Source organism: Mobula hypostoma, chromosome 6 (assembly GCF_963921235.1).
Source record: "Mobula hypostoma chromosome 6, sMobHyp1.1, whole genome shotgun sequence".
In the NCBI taxonomy this organism is placed as follows: Eukaryota; Metazoa; Chordata; class Chondrichthyes; order Myliobatiformes; family Myliobatidae; genus Mobula; species Mobula hypostoma.
This window is the reverse complement of record NC_086102.1, coordinates 66,305,582-66,329,187: the sequence shown is the minus strand read 5'-3', so window position 1 is coordinate 66,329,187 and position 23,606 is coordinate 66,305,582. Positions and strand designations below refer to the sequence as shown.

At 41.1% G+C, this 23,606-nt stretch overlaps 1 protein-coding gene across 9 annotated transcripts in view; it reads left to right on the top strand.

Annotated features, from left to right (window-relative positions):
- The window catches only part of dmd (dystrophin), a 1,998,855-nt gene that overhangs the window by 923,319 nt on the left and 1,051,930 nt on the right, over positions 1-23,606 (top strand). For all 9 annotated transcript variants that reach the window (XM_063050913.1, XM_063050911.1, XM_063050907.1 and 6 more), the window contains exons 31-33: positions 4,565-4,738; positions 6,730-6,885; positions 15,464-15,634. In XM_063050913.1, coding sequence (XP_062906983.1) covers positions 4,565-4,738; positions 6,730-6,885; positions 15,464-15,634 — 501 coding nt within the window. The remainder of the gene's footprint in view (positions 1-4,564; positions 4,739-6,729; positions 6,886-15,463; positions 15,635-23,606) is intronic.

The following is a 23,606-nucleotide window of genomic DNA, read 5'->3' as shown; positions in this document are numbered from 1 at the left end:
TTCATTTCCAGTAAATATACATATCTGAATTTGGATGCTCAAGTTAACAAAAAAAGAATAGTTGTGATGGAGTGTAATAGCTTTTTCAGCCTTCAGTGAAACATAATTCTTGGTTAAGTCTTAAGAGCAGATCTGCTGTTGAAGATTTAGCAAAATTACAATTTAAAATCAGTTGCAGAAATTTATTTCATCTTTGAGCAGACCATATTCCTCCTTGACTGCACTAAGTTTTTGTGTTTCCTTGTGGCCCAGCGTTTTTTTTTCAACTAAACCTGGCCTGCCACTTGGTTTTTCTGCCTTCAGACCCTCTTTCACATTCATACCTTTTCTTCAATAGGCTGCATCCAAAATAAGTTACGTTTCTTGGATTTAGTTGAATTCTTGCCCCAGTTTTATCTGAAGAAATTAACAATGATTGGAATTTAAATGTGAATGTATTATTTTTTTGTTTTTATCTGTAAATGTTCTTTCACTTGATGTGCAAAATTATTATGTGTTTTTGATCTGTTTCGCAGAAACAGAAGCAAATTGCGATTGCTGAAATGGGATTCCCAATCATTGTAGATTCCCAAGTTTTTCAATTAATGTTCTGCACTTAAGATGAGTAAAACAGTGTCATTTAATTATAAATGTCATGGAGTTCCTCATTTGCTCCATGCTTCAGATTTTGGTGCAATTTTTGGTGCTTTCTTGCAGCAAATATCAGAGATTTCAAGCCAAACATAACTTCTGGTTAGAAAATCATTTAAACAGTTTTTCTGCATCTCTGCCACATTGGAACCCTGAAATAGTATCCACATCCAGAACACTTAGTCTTTCTTTGAGCATGTCTCTCTCTCTGTTTTGTCTCTGTCTCCAATTTTCCAGGTCCCTTTATCTTAATCTGTCTTTTGAACTGTGTGTGCCTGCCGGCCCCGACGCTAGCAGGCATGAACTTTCAATTGCGGCTCCTGCCATTGATCTCGGCGGCTCCAACACCTCAGGACATATTCAAAACCCGGACTCCAGCAACGACCATGGACACATTCGAAGTGATTGCGCAACCACCAACTGCGACTCCAGCCTTGAACTCCAGGCCGGGTCTTTATGTGCTGCTGTTGTGACTCCCGTCTCCCCTTCCCCCACCACCACTCTGCAACCCCGTCTTCCTCAGATCCCACCGTCAACTCCTGGGCCCTCAGAGGCTCCATCTTCCTCTCACCCCAACCCTCCCCTCTCCATTGACACCCCCAGCCTCCCCCCTCCCCCCTCTGATCCCAGCTCTCATCCGTGCCGGGTCTTTACCATCCCCTCCGACCTTCAACTGTCGGAGGCAGAACGCTCTGTTCTCAGTAAGGGCCTCACGTTTGTCCCCCTTCGCCCACACCTCAGCGAGTTCCGTGTTCGCCACGATGCGGAACTTTTCTTCCGCCGTCTCCGTCTCCGAGCCTACTTCTTCGGCAAGGACTCTTCCACCCCCACCGATGACCCCTTCTCCCGTCTTCAACCCTCCTCTTCTTCATGGACACCCCGCTCTGGTCTTCTGCCTGCTCTGGATCTCTTTATTGCCAACTGCCGACGGGACATCAACCGTCTCGACTTCACCGCACCTTGTCCCCATTCCAACCTCACTCCTTCGGAACGCTCTGCTCTCCACTCCCTCCGCACTAATCCTAACCTTATTATTAAACCCGCTGATAAAGGGGGTGCTGTTGTAGTCTGGCGTACTGACCTCTACCTTGCCGAGGCACAGCGACAACTCGCGGATACCTCCTCTTATTTACCCCTCGATCGTGACCCCACCAAGGAGCACCAGGCCATTGTCTCCCACACTATCAACGACTTTATCCGCTCAGGGGATCTCCCATCCACTGCTACCAACCTTATAGTTCCCACACCCCGCACTTCCCGTTTCTACCTCCTACCCAAGATCCACAAACCTGCCTGTCCTGGCCGACCTATTGTCTCAGCTTGCTCCTGCCCCACCGAACTCGTTTCTGCATACCTCGACACTGTTTTATCACCCCTTGTTCAATCCCTTCCGACCTATGTTCGTGACACTTCTCACGCTCTTAAACTTTTCGATGATTTTAAGTTCCCTGGCCCCCACCGCCTTATTTTCACCATGGATGTCCAGTCCTTATATACTTCCATCCCCCATCAGGAAGGTCTCAAAGCTCTACGCTTCTTTTTGGATTCCACACCTAATCAGTTCCCCTCTACCACCACTCTGCTCCGTCTAGCGGAATTAGTCCTTACTCTTAATAATTTCTCCTTTTGCTCCTCCCATTTCCTCCAAACTAAAGGTGTAGCTATGGGCACCCGTATGGGTCCTAGCTATGCCTGCCTTTTTGTTGGGTTTGTGGAACAATCTATGTTCCGTGCCTATTCTGGTATCTGTCCCCCACTTTTCCTTCGCTATATCGACGACTGCATTGGCGCTGCTTCCTGCACGCATGCAGAACTCGTTGACTTTATTAACTTTGCCTCCAACTTTCACCCTGCCCTCAAGTTTACCTGGTCTATTTCCGACACCTCCCTCCCCTTTCTAGATCTTTCTGTCTCTGTCTCTGGAGACAGCTTATCCACTGATATCTACTATAAGCCTACTGACTCTCACAGCTATCTGGACTATTCCTCTTCTCACCCTGTCTCTTGCAAAAATGCCATCCCCTTCTCGCAATTCCTCCGTCTCCGCCGCATCTGCTCTCAGGATGAGACTTTTCATTCTAGGACGAGGGAGATGTCTTCATTTTTTAAAGAAAGGGGCTTCCCTTCCTCCACTATCAACTCTGCTTTTAAACGCATCTCCTCCATTTCACGTACATCTGCTCTCACTCCATCCTCCCACCACCCCACTAGGAATAGGGTTCCCCTGGTCCTCACCTACCACCCCACCAGCCTCCGGGTCCAACATATTATTCTCCGTAACTTCCGCCACCTCCAACGGGATCCCACCACTAAGCACATCTTTCCCTCCCCCCCTCTCTCTGCATTCCGCGGGGATCGCTCCCTACACAACTCCCTTGTCCATTCGTCCCCCCCATCCCTCCCCACTGATCTCCCTCCTGGCACTTATCCGTGTAAGCGGAACAAGTGCTACACATGCCCTTACACTTCCTCCCTTACCACCATTCAGGGCCCCAAACAGTCCTTCCAGGTGAGGCATCACTTCACCTGTGAGTCGACTGGGGTGATATACTGCGTCCGGTGCTCCCGATGTGGCCTTTTATATATTGGTGAGACCCGACGCAGACTGGGAGACCGCTTTGCTGAACATCTACGCTCTGTCCGCCAGAGAAAGCAGGATCTCCCAGTGGCCACACATTTTAATTCCACATCCCATTCCCATTCTGACATGTCTATCCACGGCCTCCTCTACTGTAAAGATGAAGCCACACTCAGGTTGGAGGAACAACACCTTATATTCCGTCTGGGTAACCTCCAACCTGATGGCATGAACATTGACTTCTCTAACTTCCGCTAGGCCCCACCTCCCCCTCGTACCCCAGCTGTTACTCATTTTTATGCACACATTCTTTCTCTCACTCTCCTTTTTCTCCCTCTGTCCCTCTGAATATACCTCTTGCCCATCCTCTGGGTCACCCCCCCCCACCCCCGTCTTTCTCCCTAGGCCTCCTGTCCCATGATCCTCTCGTACCCCTTTTGCCTATCACCTGTCCAGCTCTTGGCTCTATCCCTCCCCCTCCTGTCTTCTCCTATCATTTTGCATCTCCCCCTCCCCCTCCAGCTTTCAAATCCCTTACTCACTCTTCCTTCAGTTAGTCCTGACGAAGGGTCTCGGCCTGAAACGTCGACTGCGCCTCTTCCTATAGATGCTGCTTGGCCTGCTGCGTTCACCAGCAACTTTGATGTATGTTGTTTGAACTGTGTCTGCTCCTTTTCCCAGTTTCTGACCTACTTATAGATTATGTAGTCTGTCCCAGCACCCTTTCCTTTTCTATCCTTGCCCCCTCCCCGGGTCTCTATCCCCCTAGTTTGCTTGTTCTCCCTCACTCACCCTACTGATTCACTCTTCCTCCCTCTGTCCCTCTCTGTTCCTTCCTTTCTTTCTCTCCATCTGTGACACTCTCTTGATCTCTCTCACTCTCTATTTGTCTCTGTCTCTCTGCATCCCTCTCTGTGCTTCACTCACGTTCACTCTGTTTCCCTCTTGCCTCTCGCTCTCCCCCTCCCCCTCTGCCCCCTCTCCCTCACCCACCTTTCACCCCCTTGCCCCCTTTTCACCACCCTCCCTCTGGCCCCCCGCCTCTCCCCCCTCTCTCTTCTCCCCCCCTTCTCCCTCTCGCCCCCTCCCTCTCTCCTTTTTCTCTCTTCCTCCTCCACCTATCCCCCCTCCTCTGCAATAAAATTTCAAATTTCACAACCTTGAAAAGTATCATGTCAAAGGTATAAAATAAAGTGAAGCAATAAAATATAGCAATGTTTTATTATTTTATGCAGGAGGTGAGTTGGCAGATGGACAGTATTTCTACTGCTACGTCTCAAAAGACAATTTGCACAACTGCAGTGTTTTATTTTTTCCTTTGCAGCTTTTTGACTCTGTACTTGCTTTGTTCCACAGAAGAAGCTGCAGGATGTTTCCACCAAGTTCAGATTGTTCCAGAAACCAGCCAATTTTGAGCAGCACCTGTTGGAATGCAAAAGGCTCCTGGATGAGGTGAAATCTGAACTACACATGTTGGAGATGAGCAGTGTAGAACCGGAATATGTCCAGAACCAACTTGACCATTGTATGGTAGGGATGCCTGTTTTCATTTATTTCCCGAGTCCATTGAATGCCAAAATTGACAATAGATTTCTAGCTGTTGGTCAAGAAAATTCTGATGTAATCACAGCTACTGGCCAGTTCTGAGGTGATTAAGCAAGTAACAAATGCTGTTTTTTTTACTTTTAGTGAAGAAGAAGCTGGAATAATTAATAATAAACTGGTATAAAGAAAATGAATTGACAAACTGCTAATTTGGCATGCAACTGAGGAATCTTTTGGAACACCCTGAGGCAATTACATTTGCCGAACTAGTCCCAACTTAATGTATCAAAATCTCTACATCATAGCTAACCTTTTAAATTAAGGTTTCTTGATGTTTATGAATGTAGTAATGGAAATTTCAACCGAATCAGATGTATCCTAATTTTTGAACCATCTTGGTTTGTGATAGTTGAAAAGTGACTCGAATTTTCATCATCAGGTTCACTGAAGCAAATACAAGAATAAATTGACAGAATACATGAAAAGTTGTTGCCTGACAATATCTAATTAAATAGCCTCTGGATGTAATGAAACAGAAAGAAATAGATCGGCTTATTAAAGATGAGGATAGATGGATTGGTGGATCAGAATGGCATTGTGGGAAAGCAGCTGTGGTAGAGCCGCGGTTTCTGTCTCACTGCTCCAGCACCTCCATTCAATGGAGTTATGTAGCACTGCAACACAGACACAGGCCCTTTTGCCCATCTAGTCCATGCCAGACTGTTATTCTGCCTCATCCAGTCAACCTGCACTTGGACCATAGCCCTCCAAGGCCCTCCCATCCATGTACTTATCCAAATTTCCTTGAACTGTTGAAATCAAACCCACGTCCTCCACTTCTGCTGGCAGCTCACTCCACGCTCACATCACCCTATGAATGAGGAAGCTCCACCTCAGATTAGTCTTAAATACTTCAACTTTCACCTTAACCTATGACCTCTAGTTCTCATCTCACTCAACCTCAGTGGAAAAAAGGCTGCTTGCAATTAACCTGTCTTTACCCTTCATAATTTTGTATTCCTCCATCTAATCTCCCCTTCTACTTCTATGCTTCAGAAAATAAAGCCATAATCTATCCCTCTATTTCCCTATAACTCAAGTCCCCACATTCTGGCAACATCCTTGTAAATTTTCTCTGTACTCTTCCAATCTTAATGATATATTTCATGTAGGTAGGTGACCAGAACTACACAGAGTTCTCCAAATTTGACCTCAATGAAAGTCTTACACATTTTCAACATAACTGAAAGCTCTCATTTTGGCCTTATCTACCCATGTTGTTGCTCTCAGTGAACTATGGATCTGTATTCCCAGATTTCCAGTCCTAATTTTCATTGCTGCATATGTGCCGTTTCTGCAGTCTCCTCTGCATAGCACGGTTTTATATCGGTATTCTGTTTTTCTCCCACATTCCCAAGATGTACAGGTTGGGTAATTGACTGTGACAAATTGCTCCTAGTATAGATGAGTGACAGTGCAATTGGGACAGAACTGATGAGCATATGAGAGGCAATAGGTCACAGGAGAATAAATTGGGAAAGAGACTGATGGAAATGACGTAAGAACAGCATAGATATGATAGCTGAACTGTCTGTTTCTAAGGCATATGAAAAAATAAGATCATAAGGTTCTCTTCAGTGGGAGCTATTGACTTCCAGCCTTTCTCAATTATATTTTACCAATGCAAGAGTTAATGTGAATGTAACAATTGGGATTCAAATATATGAACAAAGTATTTCTGTCCATTTTCACCCTTGGTACTTCAACTAAATTAAAACTTCCCTCAGCTAAAACCTGGTTAAGTTATATTTAATTTTACAAAAGGAAATGGATGAATCTTCCAAGCCCGTATATTCAAAATACCCTCAGCAATAAAAAATAAGTTGGTTTTACAGCACAAGATTTGCCAGAATTTAATTATGGAGCAGTCTGCTGTCTGTGTGACAATGCCTGAATATGTTCTTTTCAATTTTTAGAAATTATATAAGAGTCTGAGTGAAGTGAAATCTGATGTGGAAACAGTGATTAAAACTGGACGTCAAATTGTACAGAAACAGCAAACAGAGAATCCCAAAGAACTAGATGAGAGAGTAACTGCCTTGAAACTACAGTACAATGACCTCGGAGCTCAGGTCAGCAATGTTATGCTTTATTCTACTCTGCAATTGATAATGTAAATTTGATTGACAGTTCTGCCACTTCTGGGCCATATTGTTCTGTTTATATTCTAAAGAAATAAGTAAACTTGTTTCTCCACTTGAAGGCTTTGTATTATTTCACTTATATATCTTGTGCTTTTTTACTGGTTAGAATGTGTAGGTGGGACCAGTTCATAATTTTTTGTGTGGGTGAGTCTAGTTCACATTCCTTTTTTCAACTTGTATCTGTTGCAGTTGAAACAATTTTTTTTTGTTCATGGATGACATCAGGGTGGCCGCAATGATTGCACAAAAATGTTCATCCATGGAAGACCATGGATTCTACCTCAATAAAATATTTTACACCATAGCAGTTTATAAGGCCGCTTCCGCAGTATTTGAGGAATCACCCATGTATTGTGGGAGTGGTATATCTTATCGACCAATCTGGGTTGGAATGCCAGCTCTCTTACCTTGCCAGGACAGTGGGAAAGTGGATGTATTTTTAAGGCTAACTCGCAGCTTTCAGGGTCTTCTGTTTATTAACAAAATTATAGTCTTCATAATGATCTATGAGGGGTTTTAAATTCTTGGCCAAGCCCATGCATTTGCAAATAGACCGAACACTTTCACGAAGTTAGACTTCGCAGAATTAATTTAATATCCATAAGTTACATTTAAACTGTGTAATGAATTGAATTAAAGAATTATATTTTGAGCTTGGCATCACTGATGAGTTACCCTTGTCAGCATGATAACTCACGACAGTGATATAGAATAGAATATTTCAGACATGTCAGGGCTTTTTCAGCACAGATATAAGGCTCCCCCGACACTGTAGCAGCCTCTACAGAGCATTTCCAGCTGTATCACTGGCACTTATTCATGTCACTCTTCAGAAATCCAGGCAAGTTCAGTGGCTTTCAGAGATAGTTTCATATTGTGGATCCATGGTCACCAACAGCAAGAATGAAACCAGACAAATACTTGTCATTTACAACCACAGTGAAGACATTTGAATCTCACATGTCAACTCATCATAAAGTCTGGCTCAAGATGAAAAGCCTTTGCAGGATTCACTCCCCAACAGTGTAATGAAACAAAAGATCATAAAAGAAAAATAATCAAATCACCATAAGAAACAGCTGGCATTGATGTACCTGAGATCTTATTTACACATAAATTCCAACATTTTATATCCTTCATGATACGAAGTGTCCAACTCAGGAAAAATATACATTCTCTGGATCAAGAGGATATATTAGTCGTAATATGCTAAGAGTGTGGGTTATGCTTTGAGAAATTCTTTTGTTTGTGTCAAACAGATACAACCTAGCCAGTCTCCATAGTATTTGGACCCAGAGCCTAATTTTGTGGTTTCCTTCAGTTGGTAATGGACTAGATACTCTGTGACACTAAAATTTCGGTTGTTCCGGTTCCATTCTTGAATATCTCAGGTTGATTTCCATTGGGAACAAGCCAACAGCACAAGACCAATCAAACTACAACAGGACTGCTTCAAGATAACTCAAATAGTAAATGGAAATTGTAGTTGTGTTCACATAGTTGCAAAAATCATAACCTATGATATGGCTTTAGTAGTGAGACAAGAGAAATGTCTGAGTATCACACAGTGAGAACTTGCTCTTCAGAGCTGGTGCAGTCCATTTTAATAAGCTCCTGTATATGAAATAATGTGATCATGGTTGGGTTGGATGGGGGTTGGTTGAAAAACACACCCGGCTGGAAAATACTGTTGTCAGTTGACTCAGTTTACTCTTGAAGTTGTCACAGAAAAAGCATAAAAATCCTAAACACATTGAATACATTTTAAAATTTAACATTTTTAATATTAATTTAATATATGATGTACAGGTATCTTGCCAGGACTGTGCAGTAACAAGTAAAAAATTGAACACACTATATTTGTTTTTATTGGAACAGAAAAAGTTGAGGGGGTCTTCATTAAGGTGTACAAATGAGGGGGCTAGAAAGAGTAAATATGAGGCCTGATTACCCTTGGCAGAAGGATCAACCATCAGTGGTAATTTATCTCATTGGCAGGAAGAGAAGAAGATCATTTTTTTCAAAGGGGGTAGTGTTCTAAAACCCACTCCCTGGAACGGGTGATAGAGGCAGAAATGCTTTTTTGAAAAAAGATACTTGTGTAGTTGACAAGCTGTGAGCTGCAGGACTGTGGACATGGGGCTCTGAACTGGGATTGTCTCAGGCTGATCTTCTTCAAATGATACAGAGGAGGGTGGGCAAATGGCCTTGTGTTCTACTCTGATTTTTTAATAACAACTTAATGGAGTGATGAAGACATTATAAAGGTGGTTAAAAATACTTTAATATTTGGATATGCTTAAACAATGTGAAATGACAAGTTCACTAACATACATTAGTCCCTTGTAACTGTAGACCTCCAATGGAAATCAACAGGGAAACAATACCTCTGCCACCCACAAACTGGGGCTGATGTTGCCCTCTTCCTGAGATGAAGTAAAAATGGTTCAATATCCCTTCTCCAGTATCAGATCACATTCTAAACAATATGGACATACCTTTGACTGCAACTTTGGGGGCTTTGCAGTTGCGTACACAGAAACCTTCCATCAGCTGCACAAGTTAGTTCCAATGTTCCCCTGTGAAAAAATGGCTCATGAAAGAGAAGTTTTTGGATAACGTGTAATGCTGGTGCAGGAGCTCAACAAGCACAGAAGGTCACAGGTCTATGCATTGCATTTGTATCAGGCTTGACCACAAAGCATATTGTCAGTAAGTACAATATACAATGGGAGGATTGCTTGAACCAGCACTGAAAAAGATGAAAGAAAATTCATTGCATGTTCTGTACAAGATAAACTTATTGGAACCATTAAAATAGCATTTGTACAGGAATTCAGCTAATCTTTGGTGTATACAAAATGACAGTGGCCAGTGAAGCATTGTCGCTGACGGAGTGTTTGAAATTTGGCAGCCTGTTTGTGCACTGCACACATCAGCATGATTTTCACCAACACAGCAACTGTGTTACTGATTGAGGGATATCTGTTGGCAAGATGGACAAAGGCACTCCTTTTCATTTCTTAAATGATACCAAGAAACTGTGTTTACCAGAGGGAATAGCCGGAATCTTGATTTTTCATTTGAATGGCAGCCCCTCCTAGAGTACATCTTTCTTTCAGTTGTAAAGTTGAAATGAGTTTTGAATGTCCCTCAAACATGAGGAAATCTGCAGATGCTGGAATTTCAAGCAACACATGTAAAAGTTGCTGATGAATGCAGCAGGCCAGGCAGCATCTCTAGGAAGAGGTACAGTCGACATTTCGGGCTGAGACCCTTCGTCAGGACTAACTGAAAGAAGAGCTAGTAAGGACTAGTTAGTCCTGACGAAGGATCTCGGCCCGAAACATCGACTGTACCTCTTCCTGGAGATGCTGCCTGGCCTGCTGTGTTCACCAGTAACATTTTTGTATGTCCCTCGTCCAAATTGCAAAGCAATGAAATTAACAATTCAGCTCCAGGTAATACTAACCTATGAAGATGCTTAATCAGTGTAAATTATTTCTACAAATTAAACGTATCCTCCAGGAACCCCTGTGCACCCAGAATAAGTTGAGAAACAAAATTTAGAGTAATTACATCATTAAGCCATTAATAGACTCAGTCAATCACAAATAAAAATAAAGTTAATCCCAGCATGGAAACGATTAGGCTAATGTTGATTTCGCAGCTGCAGATATTAGTCAGGTAAAACAGCTGGAAACCAGTTTTCAGTTCAGTTTTGGTTATTCTGTTGTTGTCTGTGTGGATGCCACAAGCAAATCGGAATTTCTGTTATTTGTTAAGGATGTTGTCAGAAGCATGAAATTCTTTCTGCTGTGAATTCTCACCACCCCTGGCTGATTGCTGACCATTCATAATTATCTAAGTAATTTTTTTTTGCATATTGTTGGCTGTGGTGTGTTCTTGTCACAAGTACTTCAAATCAACTGGAGGTGTCATGAACTGTAATAATCCATTCTAGATCACCAGAGTCTGACATGAAGGCTGTCATGGCATGTTTGATATGTCATAGTCGATTTCAATTTGTTGACTTTTATATTTGGTCTCCTTGGAACAGTAGGCCAACTTGTGTGGTGGAACATGTTTAAGGGTGAAATTTTATTGCAAGGTTGTAGGTTTGACTTCAGCCAGAGATGATGGAATGAGTTTTGTCCTATTGGATGTAGGAGCAAATTTTTAGGTTATTGGCCCAATTTCAGCTGTGGAATTCAAATTTGGTCATGGAACTGCTTATAGTTTTAGGTTAACAGTATACTGTACCATCCACTGAAAGATCTTCAGAATGAATGGTGCACAGCTAGGAAATTCCTCTTACTGATCTAAGAGGTCATATTGAAGCATGAAGGGAATTTGTTGTGTCCAGTCTTGGCTAGACTATGGCCTGATGGAGAATGTAGTCTGATGAATGCACACAGACATTTAGATATTATGTTGATCAAGTAATCTGGAAGTTGAAGTCATGTTTTTTTTTTAAGGAGTAATCAAGTAGCAAGCGTAGGCATCATCACAGACCTGCCTTGATATTGCTAAGGATTATGGTACATCCACGGCCTCAAACCCAGTTTTCCACATATTCTCAATTTCTAAATTTACCAAAGATATACATTGATAATATATTTGTGTAATGAATTCTAAATAAATTTTGTATTTAAATGCGGCCCTCGGTTTGTCCGGGTCAACCATGAATGTTGTGTCCTAGCTTCTACACGATACACAAGCCAGGGCAATATGATATGGAGAGCAAGCTGTTGCCCATGCAGCAGTGCCCCCCCCCACCTCCAAGCAGCTGACGAATCCAAAGGGGTGGCAGAAATTAATGTATTTTGGCACCAGCTCGCAGGAGTTGCCGGTCAGTGTTGAACTCACCATAGGATTGCCTTCGGGACTCCAGCTCCACATTTTTCCCCCTTAGGGTTTACTCCTGAAACCTTCCCCACGAGTGAGTATAGCCGCAAGGCGGTGGAGGTTTGAGATCAGTTAACCTTCTCCTTGTATTTAAAGAAACTACTCAAAGAGTGCTTGAATGCTGATATGTGATTTTCTCTGTGAATACTTGCACTGATTGGATTATTCGAATGGCGGTACTATCGGAACAGTGGATGGTTTTTGATTAATTTAAGTGGGATTTCATCATCTCAACCTCTTCCTCCCTCTAGCACTACCTCTTATTCTGTACTCCTTGGTTGCAGAAATGCCTTTTATCTTTGAGTTTATCCTTGCTATCTCACCAATATAGGTTTTTTTTCTCTTTGAAACCTTTCCTTCCAGTCATGTCCTGTCCCATTCCCTCCCTTCACTATCTTCCTCACATTAACATCACTCTCCCTTTCTGTTCTTCCCACTCATTTCTATTTCCATCCCTCTCACTACTCTCTGATCTCTCTTATCTTGCATACAAACCCATAGCCAATCTACCTGGTATTTGGAAAGTATAAATTTACTGTATAGCTGAAGTACATGGCTTGGGTGTTTGGAGTGGTTATTACTGCTAACAGAATGCAAGCTGCAGATGGCAGTATATATCCTCACATGACAACTTTGCCATGTTAAATATAGGCTCTGGATTTTTTTTATAAAGGTGCTCTGCCTAGATGCTGGAGAGTAATTGAATATTTTTTGCACTTAAAACATCTGTGATGAATACTTGGTCCCTGAATGTTGTTTGTTGATAAGATGAAGTTACATATTTGTACTTAAGTGAGTGGCTGACACTTGCATAGCCATGCTGCTCCAGGGTGCTTATGACTTCAGGAGAAGAGGAAAGGAAAATCTGTTAGTGCCGGTCACTTACGATAAAGGGGGAAGTGTTCATTTGACAGGCATTTTGAGATTGATGTAACATCTGTATAAGTACTGAGTAGGACTTGTCTAAATGATAAACAAGCCCCATGTAATAGCATGGTGACATTTGTTTCCAGTATAAATGTCACACGGGTAAATTCACCATCTGCCAGCTGCTCTTTAATATGTCATTGTCAAATTAAAACCACTGCAAATCCAAAACTCACCTGACTAGGCCTAAACCTGAATACTATATCAGAATATCTACCTGATCCAGCTCAAGCCTGGAATAGAGTCAAGTCCCATTAAGCTTAACCTTACCCATTGTGATTGAGCCTTAATCTTCTGTTTAAAGATCGCGCTGCCTTTCAGCAAAGATATCAACATCCTCTGTTGATTTAAGAAAAGCAAGATTCATCCCACTGATGCCTCTTAGTTTGCTTCACCAACAACCAGTAATGGTTGCTTCTTGCGAATATTTTGCATCTTCACTAAGGTGCAATGTAGGTGGCAGGAATATAGAGAAAGAGACTGATCTTGAGAATGCCTCTGGACAGCTCATTGTCACAAGGCAGCTCTGATCATCTGGCATCTGGAGATGCGTTAAAGCATCCTGGTGTGACTTACTATTGATGTGATGCTTTGTTAATGGGAAGGCTATGCCTGCCTGTTCCACTGCCCTACAATTGTGAAGCTACAAAGCATATTTATTTCAACAATGTCCATTCTTCTGTAGTCTGGATCTGTCAAACCACTGTTCAGTGAGCTTCTTGATCTAATGGCTGCTTTGGATCATGAATAACAACACCATGCAACCTAGATGCAAAGGCCTGGGGTTTATTTGTGGAATGCTAGAAATCCATTCTTCCCTGAGTCCGTCTCTCAGTGGAGGAAGAAGAACTACCTTTGATCCTTGCTGCTCTCACTTACGGTGTGGTGTATTCAGTTGAAATCTTAATTGGGGGTTGGGGGCGAAAGAGTTGCTGGAAAGTTGAGGCTGAGGTAAATTCCTAAGGTACAGCTAATTTCAAAGCTCGCATGTAAGTACATTAATCCTTAATCAGCCTTTTCAAACGAAAGCTGGTGAACTTGAGCACTATGCATACATTAAGAAAAATATAGATGAATTTTAAATTGAATTAGACCCCTTTCCTGTCCTGTCACTAACTCCCTTAGTGAATAATTGAGGTATAGCTGAATTGCTCTTCATTTAAAAGGGTCTGAGAGATCACAGACAAATATACTTCAAGAATTCCCTTTGGGAATCCCATGCATTTCTTCTGTGTTTTCTGCTAAGATCTCCTTGAGCAAAGTTAGAAGCCAGTTTCAATGACTTTACACTAATTTCATTGCCATGCATATAATATGATGCATCTTTGGTTCATTGTTATCAATGATCTCGTTGGACTTGATTGCACATGAAGCATGGATCACAGGTACCCACTTGACTAAATTAGCAAGCACTTATTTCTCCCCTTCCAGCCACTGCCACAGAATTTGACCTGAAAACATTTTAATGACTGCATTTTAATGTACATGGGCATGAGTAAGGTTTTACATTGTATTTTCTGCACAAAACTATCAAGAATTATTTAAGTAAAATGATCTCCAACTTATGGCAGGGGTCGTTCCTTCAATGTACAGTGTTTCACTCATTTGACTTAATTCTAGTGCAGTTTTAATAACTTAATATCAGTTTGAAGGAACTATGCCAACAATATTCAAAGAAGATGAGGTGTGAAAATTACTGTTGTATTTCCAATAGATTTTAATATCAATTTCATTATCTAGCTTGATGGATTTAATATGAGCTGTAGATGGGAGGTGGTCCTTCTCTTTCCCAGAATATGAATAATTTTCTGCTCAGTACTTCACATTGTCTCCTGTTATCCATGTAGAAACTAATAAGCAATAGTAAAGCATCATGTTTAATATTTGTTCCCTCTTATTTGCAAGGGAAGTGTTATTTTCATGATAACATGTTAATTAGAAGATATATAGTTAGCCTGATGAAATCATTATAATGGGAAGGAAATAATAGCCAAGGGATTATATGGGATAGATTTTATAATTATATGATGGATTACGGAACTTTATCGAGGACATGGTGTATCAGCAGTGAGCTTCCAGCTGGTCCTTTCTGTGCATGAAGTCTATACATGTGCAGGAGGCAGGTCATTCTCAGTCGGAGCAATTACTATTCAATGTATGTTCTGAAATAATGCACAAAAGTATACCATGTGCAGAAGCAAATAGTTAATGGGGCGGGGCATTTAAAGTGAGGCAGTGTTGAGCTATGTTGCATTTAAAGGTGATAAGTTTAGTTGAGCTGCCCATTTTCTGATTTTTGCTCCTCTCATCCTGTGCTAAGCCCTTCCCAATCCCACAAAAGTTTTTCTGACTTCCACCTTTTTCCCACCCTCCCAATCCCCTACCATCTTGACTTCTTGTTTTCTGAATAGATCTTAGTTAATATCTCTGGCCTTCAGTCTCCAAGCATCTCTTTGAACCTTTCTGAATGTTCTGTTTGATTCCCTTTCCCTCTGCAGCTGGTCTTCAAATGTCAGCTTAATTAACCACACTAGTTCTCATTATGAATGAAGATAGCATGGTTTAGTTGATTGAATTTGACAATTTTCTCTGTGGATCATCCATTAAAGCAGCAATGTTTAAATACAATCTTTCTCTTACCCCCTCCCCCCACCACCCCAACATTACTCAGGTAACTGAAGGAAAGCAAGAATTGGAGAAGTCTCTGAAATTTTCTCGGAAGCTGAGGAAAGAAGTGAATGCTTTGACAGAGTGGCTGGCGGCAACAGATGCAGAGTTGACAAGGAGATCAGCGGTTGAAGGCATGCCTACTAATTTAGACACTGAGGTTGCCTGGAGTAAGGTAAGCTGATTTAATTAATTTCAATAAATGTCTTTGAAAAAGTTCTGTCTTTTTACCTTTGCAGCTGAAATTATGTTTTAACAGATACTATTGGCATTTAATTGAGTGGTTCTTCAAGTGCTTGCTTGGGATTGCATAGTTTTTTCATTAGCTGTAAAGCTGAGACATATTTAAAGCATATGAGTAGAGTGTTTCAGGACATCAGCTGCAGTTTGAATGCACGAAACAAAAACATCTTAGTAATTACTTTCTGCAGCGCTCCACTTGGGGAATGTGGATTGTAGGAATAGTCCACTAATTTTGCAGTGATGATTTTACCCAAATTCATATCCACTGAGTCCATAATTATGGAACTTCACTTTGGACAACTTCTATTGTCCCTTTTAACCTGGACTGTTTTGGGATTCAGAAATATTAGCTAATTTTCAAACAGTTAAATATATAGTGTCAAATGCAAAGAAGGAAAGGCATACCAAATGCTTTTCAGTCAGCAAAGTAGTTACTGTTGTTGTATGGAAAATGGGGCGATCAGTCGGGGTACATCGAGTTCCCTGCAGTGGTGGCAGTGCACAAATCTGGAGTGGCAAGCAATACCAAAACACATCAATTGGATGGTTTGGGGAAGAATTTTTTTTGAATCTATGTTGGTTTAGAAGTAGCAGAGTATTATACATTTTTGTATTTTTTGTACTTATACTTCCACCAGAGCCAATGATCTATGCAGTAGTTGTTTGTAAGCCAAATATCAAAAAAAAAATCTACACATCTAAACTTGGTACATTGTTGTACAATGTGGTGGAGGAAGGTGAAATGCAAGCAACTTTTGTTCTTTCAATAATTTATTTTTATGGAATACAGTGTCGAATTGGACAGCACAGAAAGAGTCGAATTTAGAGGGGTCTTTTTGTTTGGTGATGAGCTTCGTGCTGGAGTACCAAGCAGAAAAGCTTCACACTGATCTGTATCTGGAGAGTTGTTTTTACATTGTTCTTTCAATGATTAAAGTTAAAAATTAATAATAAAACTAATATTTATTTCTGCAAGTAAAATAAATCCATTTTGCAGTAGTGGCTGCTGCTCATCTGATTTAATAGAACCTCTGGTACTTTTGGATTATGTTATTCCAAGCAGACACTTCAAAGCTGATTCATTGCTCACCCTCTCACTATGTACTTGCCAGTAGCAAAATCTGCAGTAACGACTCTATTTAGAACAGAGCAATGTTTAAATTTGAAATTTTTTTTTAAAAATCGCAAGATGGGATTTCCTTCCAGTTGAATAGAGATATATTAAAGTTAAGAACTTCCTTCTTAAGTTTTGATTTAGTCGCAGTGGAACTTGAAAGCTGTGCCGTCTGAAGTATTTCTCCCTTGGTATGCTAGGGTTCATAGTAAGGAAGGAAGGTGAATGTTGACATATTTCCACGATTCAACTGTTAGCATCCCAGCCTCAGAAAATGATAAGATGCTGGCTTCAAATGTCATTCTGGCCAAGTTGTGAATGAGCACACCAGTTATCATCTGGAACTCTGCAGAGCAGATAACAATTACAATCAACATACGAGGGGTGATTGATAAGTTCATGGCCTAAGGAAGACGGCGTCAATTTTAGAAAACCTAGTACATTTATTTTTCCTCTATTAGTCCAGCTTAGTCCAGCTGTCGTGGAGCATACAGATCCCTTCTTTGCAGAAGTCGGCATCTTGGACCTCCAGAAGTGGTCCACAGCAGGAGTGACTGATAAGTTCGTGGCCTAAGGTAGAAGGAGATGAATTATTGACTTCAGACTTTCTGCATTTTCACTCAAAGAGCTGAACTGCACGTGCATGTAATGAGAGCTGTATAACTCACCTCCTTCTACCTTAAGCCACGAACTTATCAATCACCCCTGCTGTGGACCACCTGGAGGTCCAAGACGCTCTTGTTAAATGCACGTGCAGTTCAACTCTTTGAGTGATAATGTAGAAAGTTTGAAGTTAATAACTCATCTCCTTCCACCTTTGGCCACAAACTTATCAATCACCCTGCGTGGACCACTTCTACAAAGAAGGGATCCATATGCTCCACGACTGCTAGACTAAGTGTGTACATGTAGAAGGGGATTATCTTGAAAAATAAATGTGCTAGGTTTTCTAAAATTGATGCCGTCTAACTTAGGCCACAAACTTATCAATCACCCCTCGTAGAAATATGAACTTAATGTGGGGATTGAGTAAAGAAGAGAGATGGAAATCTTGATTTTTGGTTCCAGAATGTGCAATGTTTTATGTAAGCTAATGTTATATATTTAATATTTTATCCATTAAGAATAATTGGAGCAGAACAATATGTTTAAAAAATATATCATGCTGAAAAGTTGATAGAAACATATATACTAACATATGGCAGAGGAAGTTGTGCCTGGATTGTAGTTATGAGCGATAGAGGACTGAGAGATTACAGTAATTTACCAGTTTTAATGTTAAAAATTGAAAGTTATCTTTCCTGCTTTTTTACTGAACACCTTGAGAGTTTCACATTGTGCTTTTTGCCTGCCTTCCTTTGGATGGCTATTGCGTATCCAAAAGCAGTGTGATATCTATATACTTAGAAACTAATTCCGAATGGGAATAGTGTATAGAGAAGAATGTAGTGCTCATTTTTGCCTCCACTGAAGGTAATCTCTCTGCCCAGTAATGCTACAATCCAGGCACTCAGTGTCTTCTGCCATACTTTATATGGCAAGATGGATGCATTTCTGTGCCTTGAAAATGAGTTAGCACCTTGAAATGCTCTCAAGTCATAGAATTATGGAAATAGGCTCTTCATCCTACTGATCATGAACACCCATTTACTGTACTATCTTAAAAACCTTTTTTTAATCTCACTACTTTGTCATAGCCACTCCCCAGATTCTACCATTCACCTGCACTCTTTGCTGTGACCATTTTGCCTACCAACCGCATCATTAGAGGAAATCCATTGTTACAAGGAGAACGTGCAAAGCTTCAAGCAGACATCACACAAGATTTAGAGGCAGCAGTTCTTTTAGCTGCACTACTTACTCTATCTCATTATCAAAGAACACAGTTGCTTGTAGCACAGAAATTACCAGGTATATTTCAGCAAATTTGAAAGCTTTTTAGTTATCCAGTAGGTTATGGTCACTCATCTGTGACACCGCAGACTTGAAAGCTGTCTACTGTTTCACAGGCTTATATTTTGGCACTTATCTTAGAAGCTAGTGAATGATGGCTGATGATTTCTAGTTCATGACAAAGTGGATCTTCATAGTTTTCATGCCACAATTAAGGGTAACCCACTCACAGTGGCTCGTAACGACTACGGCTCGTTAGCCATCTCTGGGTAACAGCCAAGTGAATCAGCAATGCATGGGTAACGGTGAGACGGCCGTCTCCAATGAGCAGCACACATCTAGGGTCAGTATGATTCAGGTTCAACCAATATTACATTCTTGGACTGGTGGAAGGATAGCAGTGAATGGTGGAAGGATTGTTATTGAAGTACCCCAGTAAATCTGCACAGGTCTGAAAACAACAGAACTACGAATTCAAAGCCAGTTAGTAGCTGTGAAAACAACAGAAATTCTGCAGATACTGGAAATTCAAGCAACACACATCAAAGTTGCTGGTGAATGCAGCAGGCCAAGCAGCATCTGTAGGAAGAGGTGCAGTCGACGTTTCGTCAGGACTCTGACGAAGGGTCTCGGCCTGAAACGTCGACTGCACCTCTTCCTACAGATGCTGCTTGGCCTGCTGCGTTCACCAGCAACTTTGATGTGTGTTGCTAGTAGCTGTGAACTCAGTGTTGTAAATAAAAGAATAAAAAGACATAAAATTGCAGAAGTAATCTAGAGAGGGTTTTTACTGAGAGCAGAGAGCGGAAACTAAAATGTGAATCATATGGATGTTGTGCCTCCAATTCACTTGGCTGACACAAGAATAATTTTTCTCAGCACCTTTCTTAAAAAGCAGAAGATTTTTGTTTTGCTTCCTCTGTTTGCAAATTTGGATCTTCCTGTCAGTTAGGCTTGTAAAATAAATAGCTTGGAAGAGGGGATGGTTGAAGATGTTATTCCAAATAGAAATTTGTTATTTTAGGAGAGAGAGAAAATGTAATTAGTTTGGAGAGAATGCATGGTGTGTTCTTTGAGTTCTCTCTCTCTCCATTCCCAATGACAACTAAAACCCTTTACTGCACCATAATTACTGCTTAAGCACATTGGGGTTGAGTTCATTTGTTGTCAAAGGACAATATCCACATGATAAAAAAAAATTTATGCTGATGAAGTGTATTCAATTACTCTTAAACAAAATGTTTATGTCTTGCTGTTGCACTTGACAGAGCAAAAATGATCTTCTTTGTCTGATCAAGATAATCCCGTTTGAGTGTATTTATTTATTGTTTTTGAGGGTGATCGGAGTTTGCTGAGAAAGTCCATTTAAACTCCTTTAGAGAAGGTGATGAGGTGCTGCGGCTTTCACACATGTGGCCCTGAAGGTGAGGGTGCTCCCACTGCAAAAGAAGCTGCAAAAGGTTGTAAATCTATTCAGTTCCATCTTGGGCACTAGCCTACAAAGTACCCAGGACATCTTCAGGGAGCGGTGTCTCAGAAAGGCAGTTTCCATTATTAAGGACCTCCAGCACCCAGGGCATGCCTTTTTCTCACTGTTCCTATAAGGCAGGAGGTACAGATGCTTGAAGGCATACAGTTAGCGACTCAGGAACAGCTTCTTCCCCTCTGCCATCTGATTCCTAAACGGACGTTGAACCCTTGGACACTACCTCACTTTTTTTAAATATATGGTATTACTGGTTTTTTTTTGCACTTTTTAAAATCTATTCAATATACATATACTGTAATTGATTTATTATTATTTTTATTTTTTTCTTTCTTCTATATGATGTATTGCTAAGTAAACAAGTTTCATGTCACATGCCGGTGATAATAAACCTGATTCTGGTTCTGATTTTGTTCAGTGGCAATGAAGGGTCAATGATATACTTCTATTCAAAGGATGGTAGACATCTGGGAGGGATAAATGCAGCTGCTTTTGCCTTGCTTGATGATTGACATTGTGGGTTTGAGAGATGTTGTCTATGTCCAGGTGAGTATTTGCATTGTCTTTTGTAAATGATGCATACTGCAGCCACTCTTCAGCGGTAAGAGAAGAAAGGAATATCCAGTATGCTTGAGGGAGTGAGATTCAAAGAGGCTGTTTGCTTCTGGATGGTTTCAAACTTCTTAAGTAGCTTTGGGAGCTACACTCAATTAGGGAGGTGAAGCATATTCACTCATACTTCTGACTTTGTGCTTTCTAAATGATGGAAGGGGATTGAGATGTAAAGAAGTGAGTCAATTCCTATTGAATACCCAATTTATAGCATCTACACAGCTAATTAATGTAAGCTTCTGGTTAATAGTGATGGTGGCATAGTGACTTTCTCAGTGATAGTAATGTGATAGAGCAATTGAGTTAGTGATCAGACGATTCCACATTACAGACAGTAAGTGTTTGTCACCGTGTGGTGCAAGTGTCAGAAGTCAATTATCAGCTTGTGCTGAATGAAATCCAGTTTGCCAAATACTATTTGCTTTGAATTAAGAAACTGCAAGGGTAAAAGGAAACTGATGGTAGTTAGATACAGGCCCCCCAACAGTAGCTGGGATGTGAACCACAGATTACAACAGGAAAGAGAAAAGTGAGTCAAAGGGGCAATGTTATGATAGTCATGGGAGATTTCAACATTCAGATATATTGGGAAAATCAGGTTGGTAGTTTAACTGAAGAGACTGAGTTTGTTGAATCCCTACAAGCTGGCTTTTTAGAGCAGTTTGTTGTTGGGCCTACTGAGAGATCTGCTATTATGTGTTATGTAATATACTGGAGGTGATAAGGGAGCTTAAGGCAGTGATCATAATATGATTGAGTTCAACTTGAAATTTGATAGGGAGAAAATAAAGTCTGATGTAGCAGTATTTGAGTACAGTGGTATGAGAAAGGAGTTGGCCAAAGTAAATCGGAAGGCGATGCTGGCAGGGATGACCCCAGAGCAGCAATGGTGTGAGTTTCTGGGAAAAATGAGGAAGGTGCAGGATAGATGTATTCCAAAAACAAGGAAATACTCAAAGGGCAAAACAGTACAACTGCAACTGACAAGGGAACTCAAAGCTAATGTAAAAGTAAAAGAGAAGGCATACGGCAAAGCAAAAATTAGTGGGAGGATGGAGGACTGGGAAGCTTTTAAAACCCTACAGAGAGCAACTAAAAGAATCATTAGGAGGGAAAGATGAAATATGAAAGCAAACTAGCAAGCAATATCAAAAAGGATAGTAAAAGCTCTTTTTCAAGTATGTAAAAAATAAAAGAGAGATGACAGTGGATATAGGACTGCTAGAAAATGAGGCCAGAGAAATAACAGCCGGGGACAAGGAGATGGCAGATGAACTAAATGAGTATTTTGCATCAGTCTACATTGTGGAAGACATTAGCAGTGTGCCAGATGTTGAAGGGTGTGAGGGAAGAGAAGTAAGTGCAGTTACCATTACAAGGGAGAAGGTGCTCAAAAAGCTGAAAGACCTAAGGGTACATAAGTCACCCAGACCAGATGAACTGCACCCTAAGGTTCTGAAAGAGGTAGCAGTAGAGATTGTGGAGGCCTTAATAATGATCTTTAGAAAGTCATTCGTCTCTGACATGATGCCAGAGGACTGGAAAATTACAAGTGTCACTTCATTCTTTAAGAAAGGAGGAAGGCAGCAGAAAGGAAATTATAGACCAGTTAGCCTGACCTCTGATTGAGAAGATGTTGGAGTCAATTGTTAAGGATAAAGTTTGGAGTACATGGTGACACAGGACATTTAGGACAAAGTCAGCGTGGTTTCCTTAAGGGAAACTGTTGCCTGACAAACTTTTTGGAATTCTTTGAGAAGATTATAAGTAGGATAGATAAAAGCAATGCAGTGGATGTTGTATATTTGAACTTTCAGAAGGCCTTTGACAAAGTGCCACACATGAGGCTGCTTACCAAGTTAGAGCCCATGGTATTACAGGAAAGTTACTGGCATGGTTAGAGCATTGGCGGATTGGTAGGAAGCAGCGAGTGGGAATAAAAAGATCCTTTTCTGTTTGGCTGCCAGTGACTAGTGGTGTTCAGCAGGGGTTTGTGTTGGGACCACTTTTTCTTATGCTGTATATCAATGGTTCAGATGATGGAATAGATGGCTTTGTTGCCAAGTTTGCAGATGGTACGAAGATTGGTGGAGAGGCAGGTAGTGTTGAGGAAATAGGTAAGCTGTAGAAGGACTTAGACAGATTAGGAGAATGGCAAATTAAATACAATGTTGGAAAATGCATGATCATGTGCTTTGGTTGTAGAAATAAATGTGCAGACTATTTTCTAAACAGGAAGAAAAATCCAAAAAATCTGAGATGCAAAGGGTCTTGGGAGTCCTTGTGCAGAACACCCTAAAGGTTAACTTGCAGGTAATGTCAGTGGTGAGGAAGGCAAATGCAATGTTAGCATTCATTTCAAGAGGTCTAAAATATAAGAGCCTCACCTTGAGTATTGGGCTCCTCATCTAAGAAAAGATGTGCTGGCATTGGAGAGGGTTCACAGGAGGTTCACAAAGATCTGTCTGTATCTTGTTTTACGGCAGTTGGCATCCAGCTTAATGGTGCATTACCGCCACCCACTGCTCCAGAATGTGCACTAGACATACATTCTAAATCCCTTCACCCAATCTCTCTCTCTCTCTCTCTCTCACACACACACACACACACACACACACACACACACACACACATATACACACACACACACACACACACAAACCTACACTTCACCCTCCCATCTTTGACCATCCTAGTAACCTATTCCTGTTTATTCATCATATTCTATAAAAAACCCCTGTACCCCTTAAAAACGCTAAAAATACCCGGACTTGTGCTCTCTCACCCGGTTCACAAAGA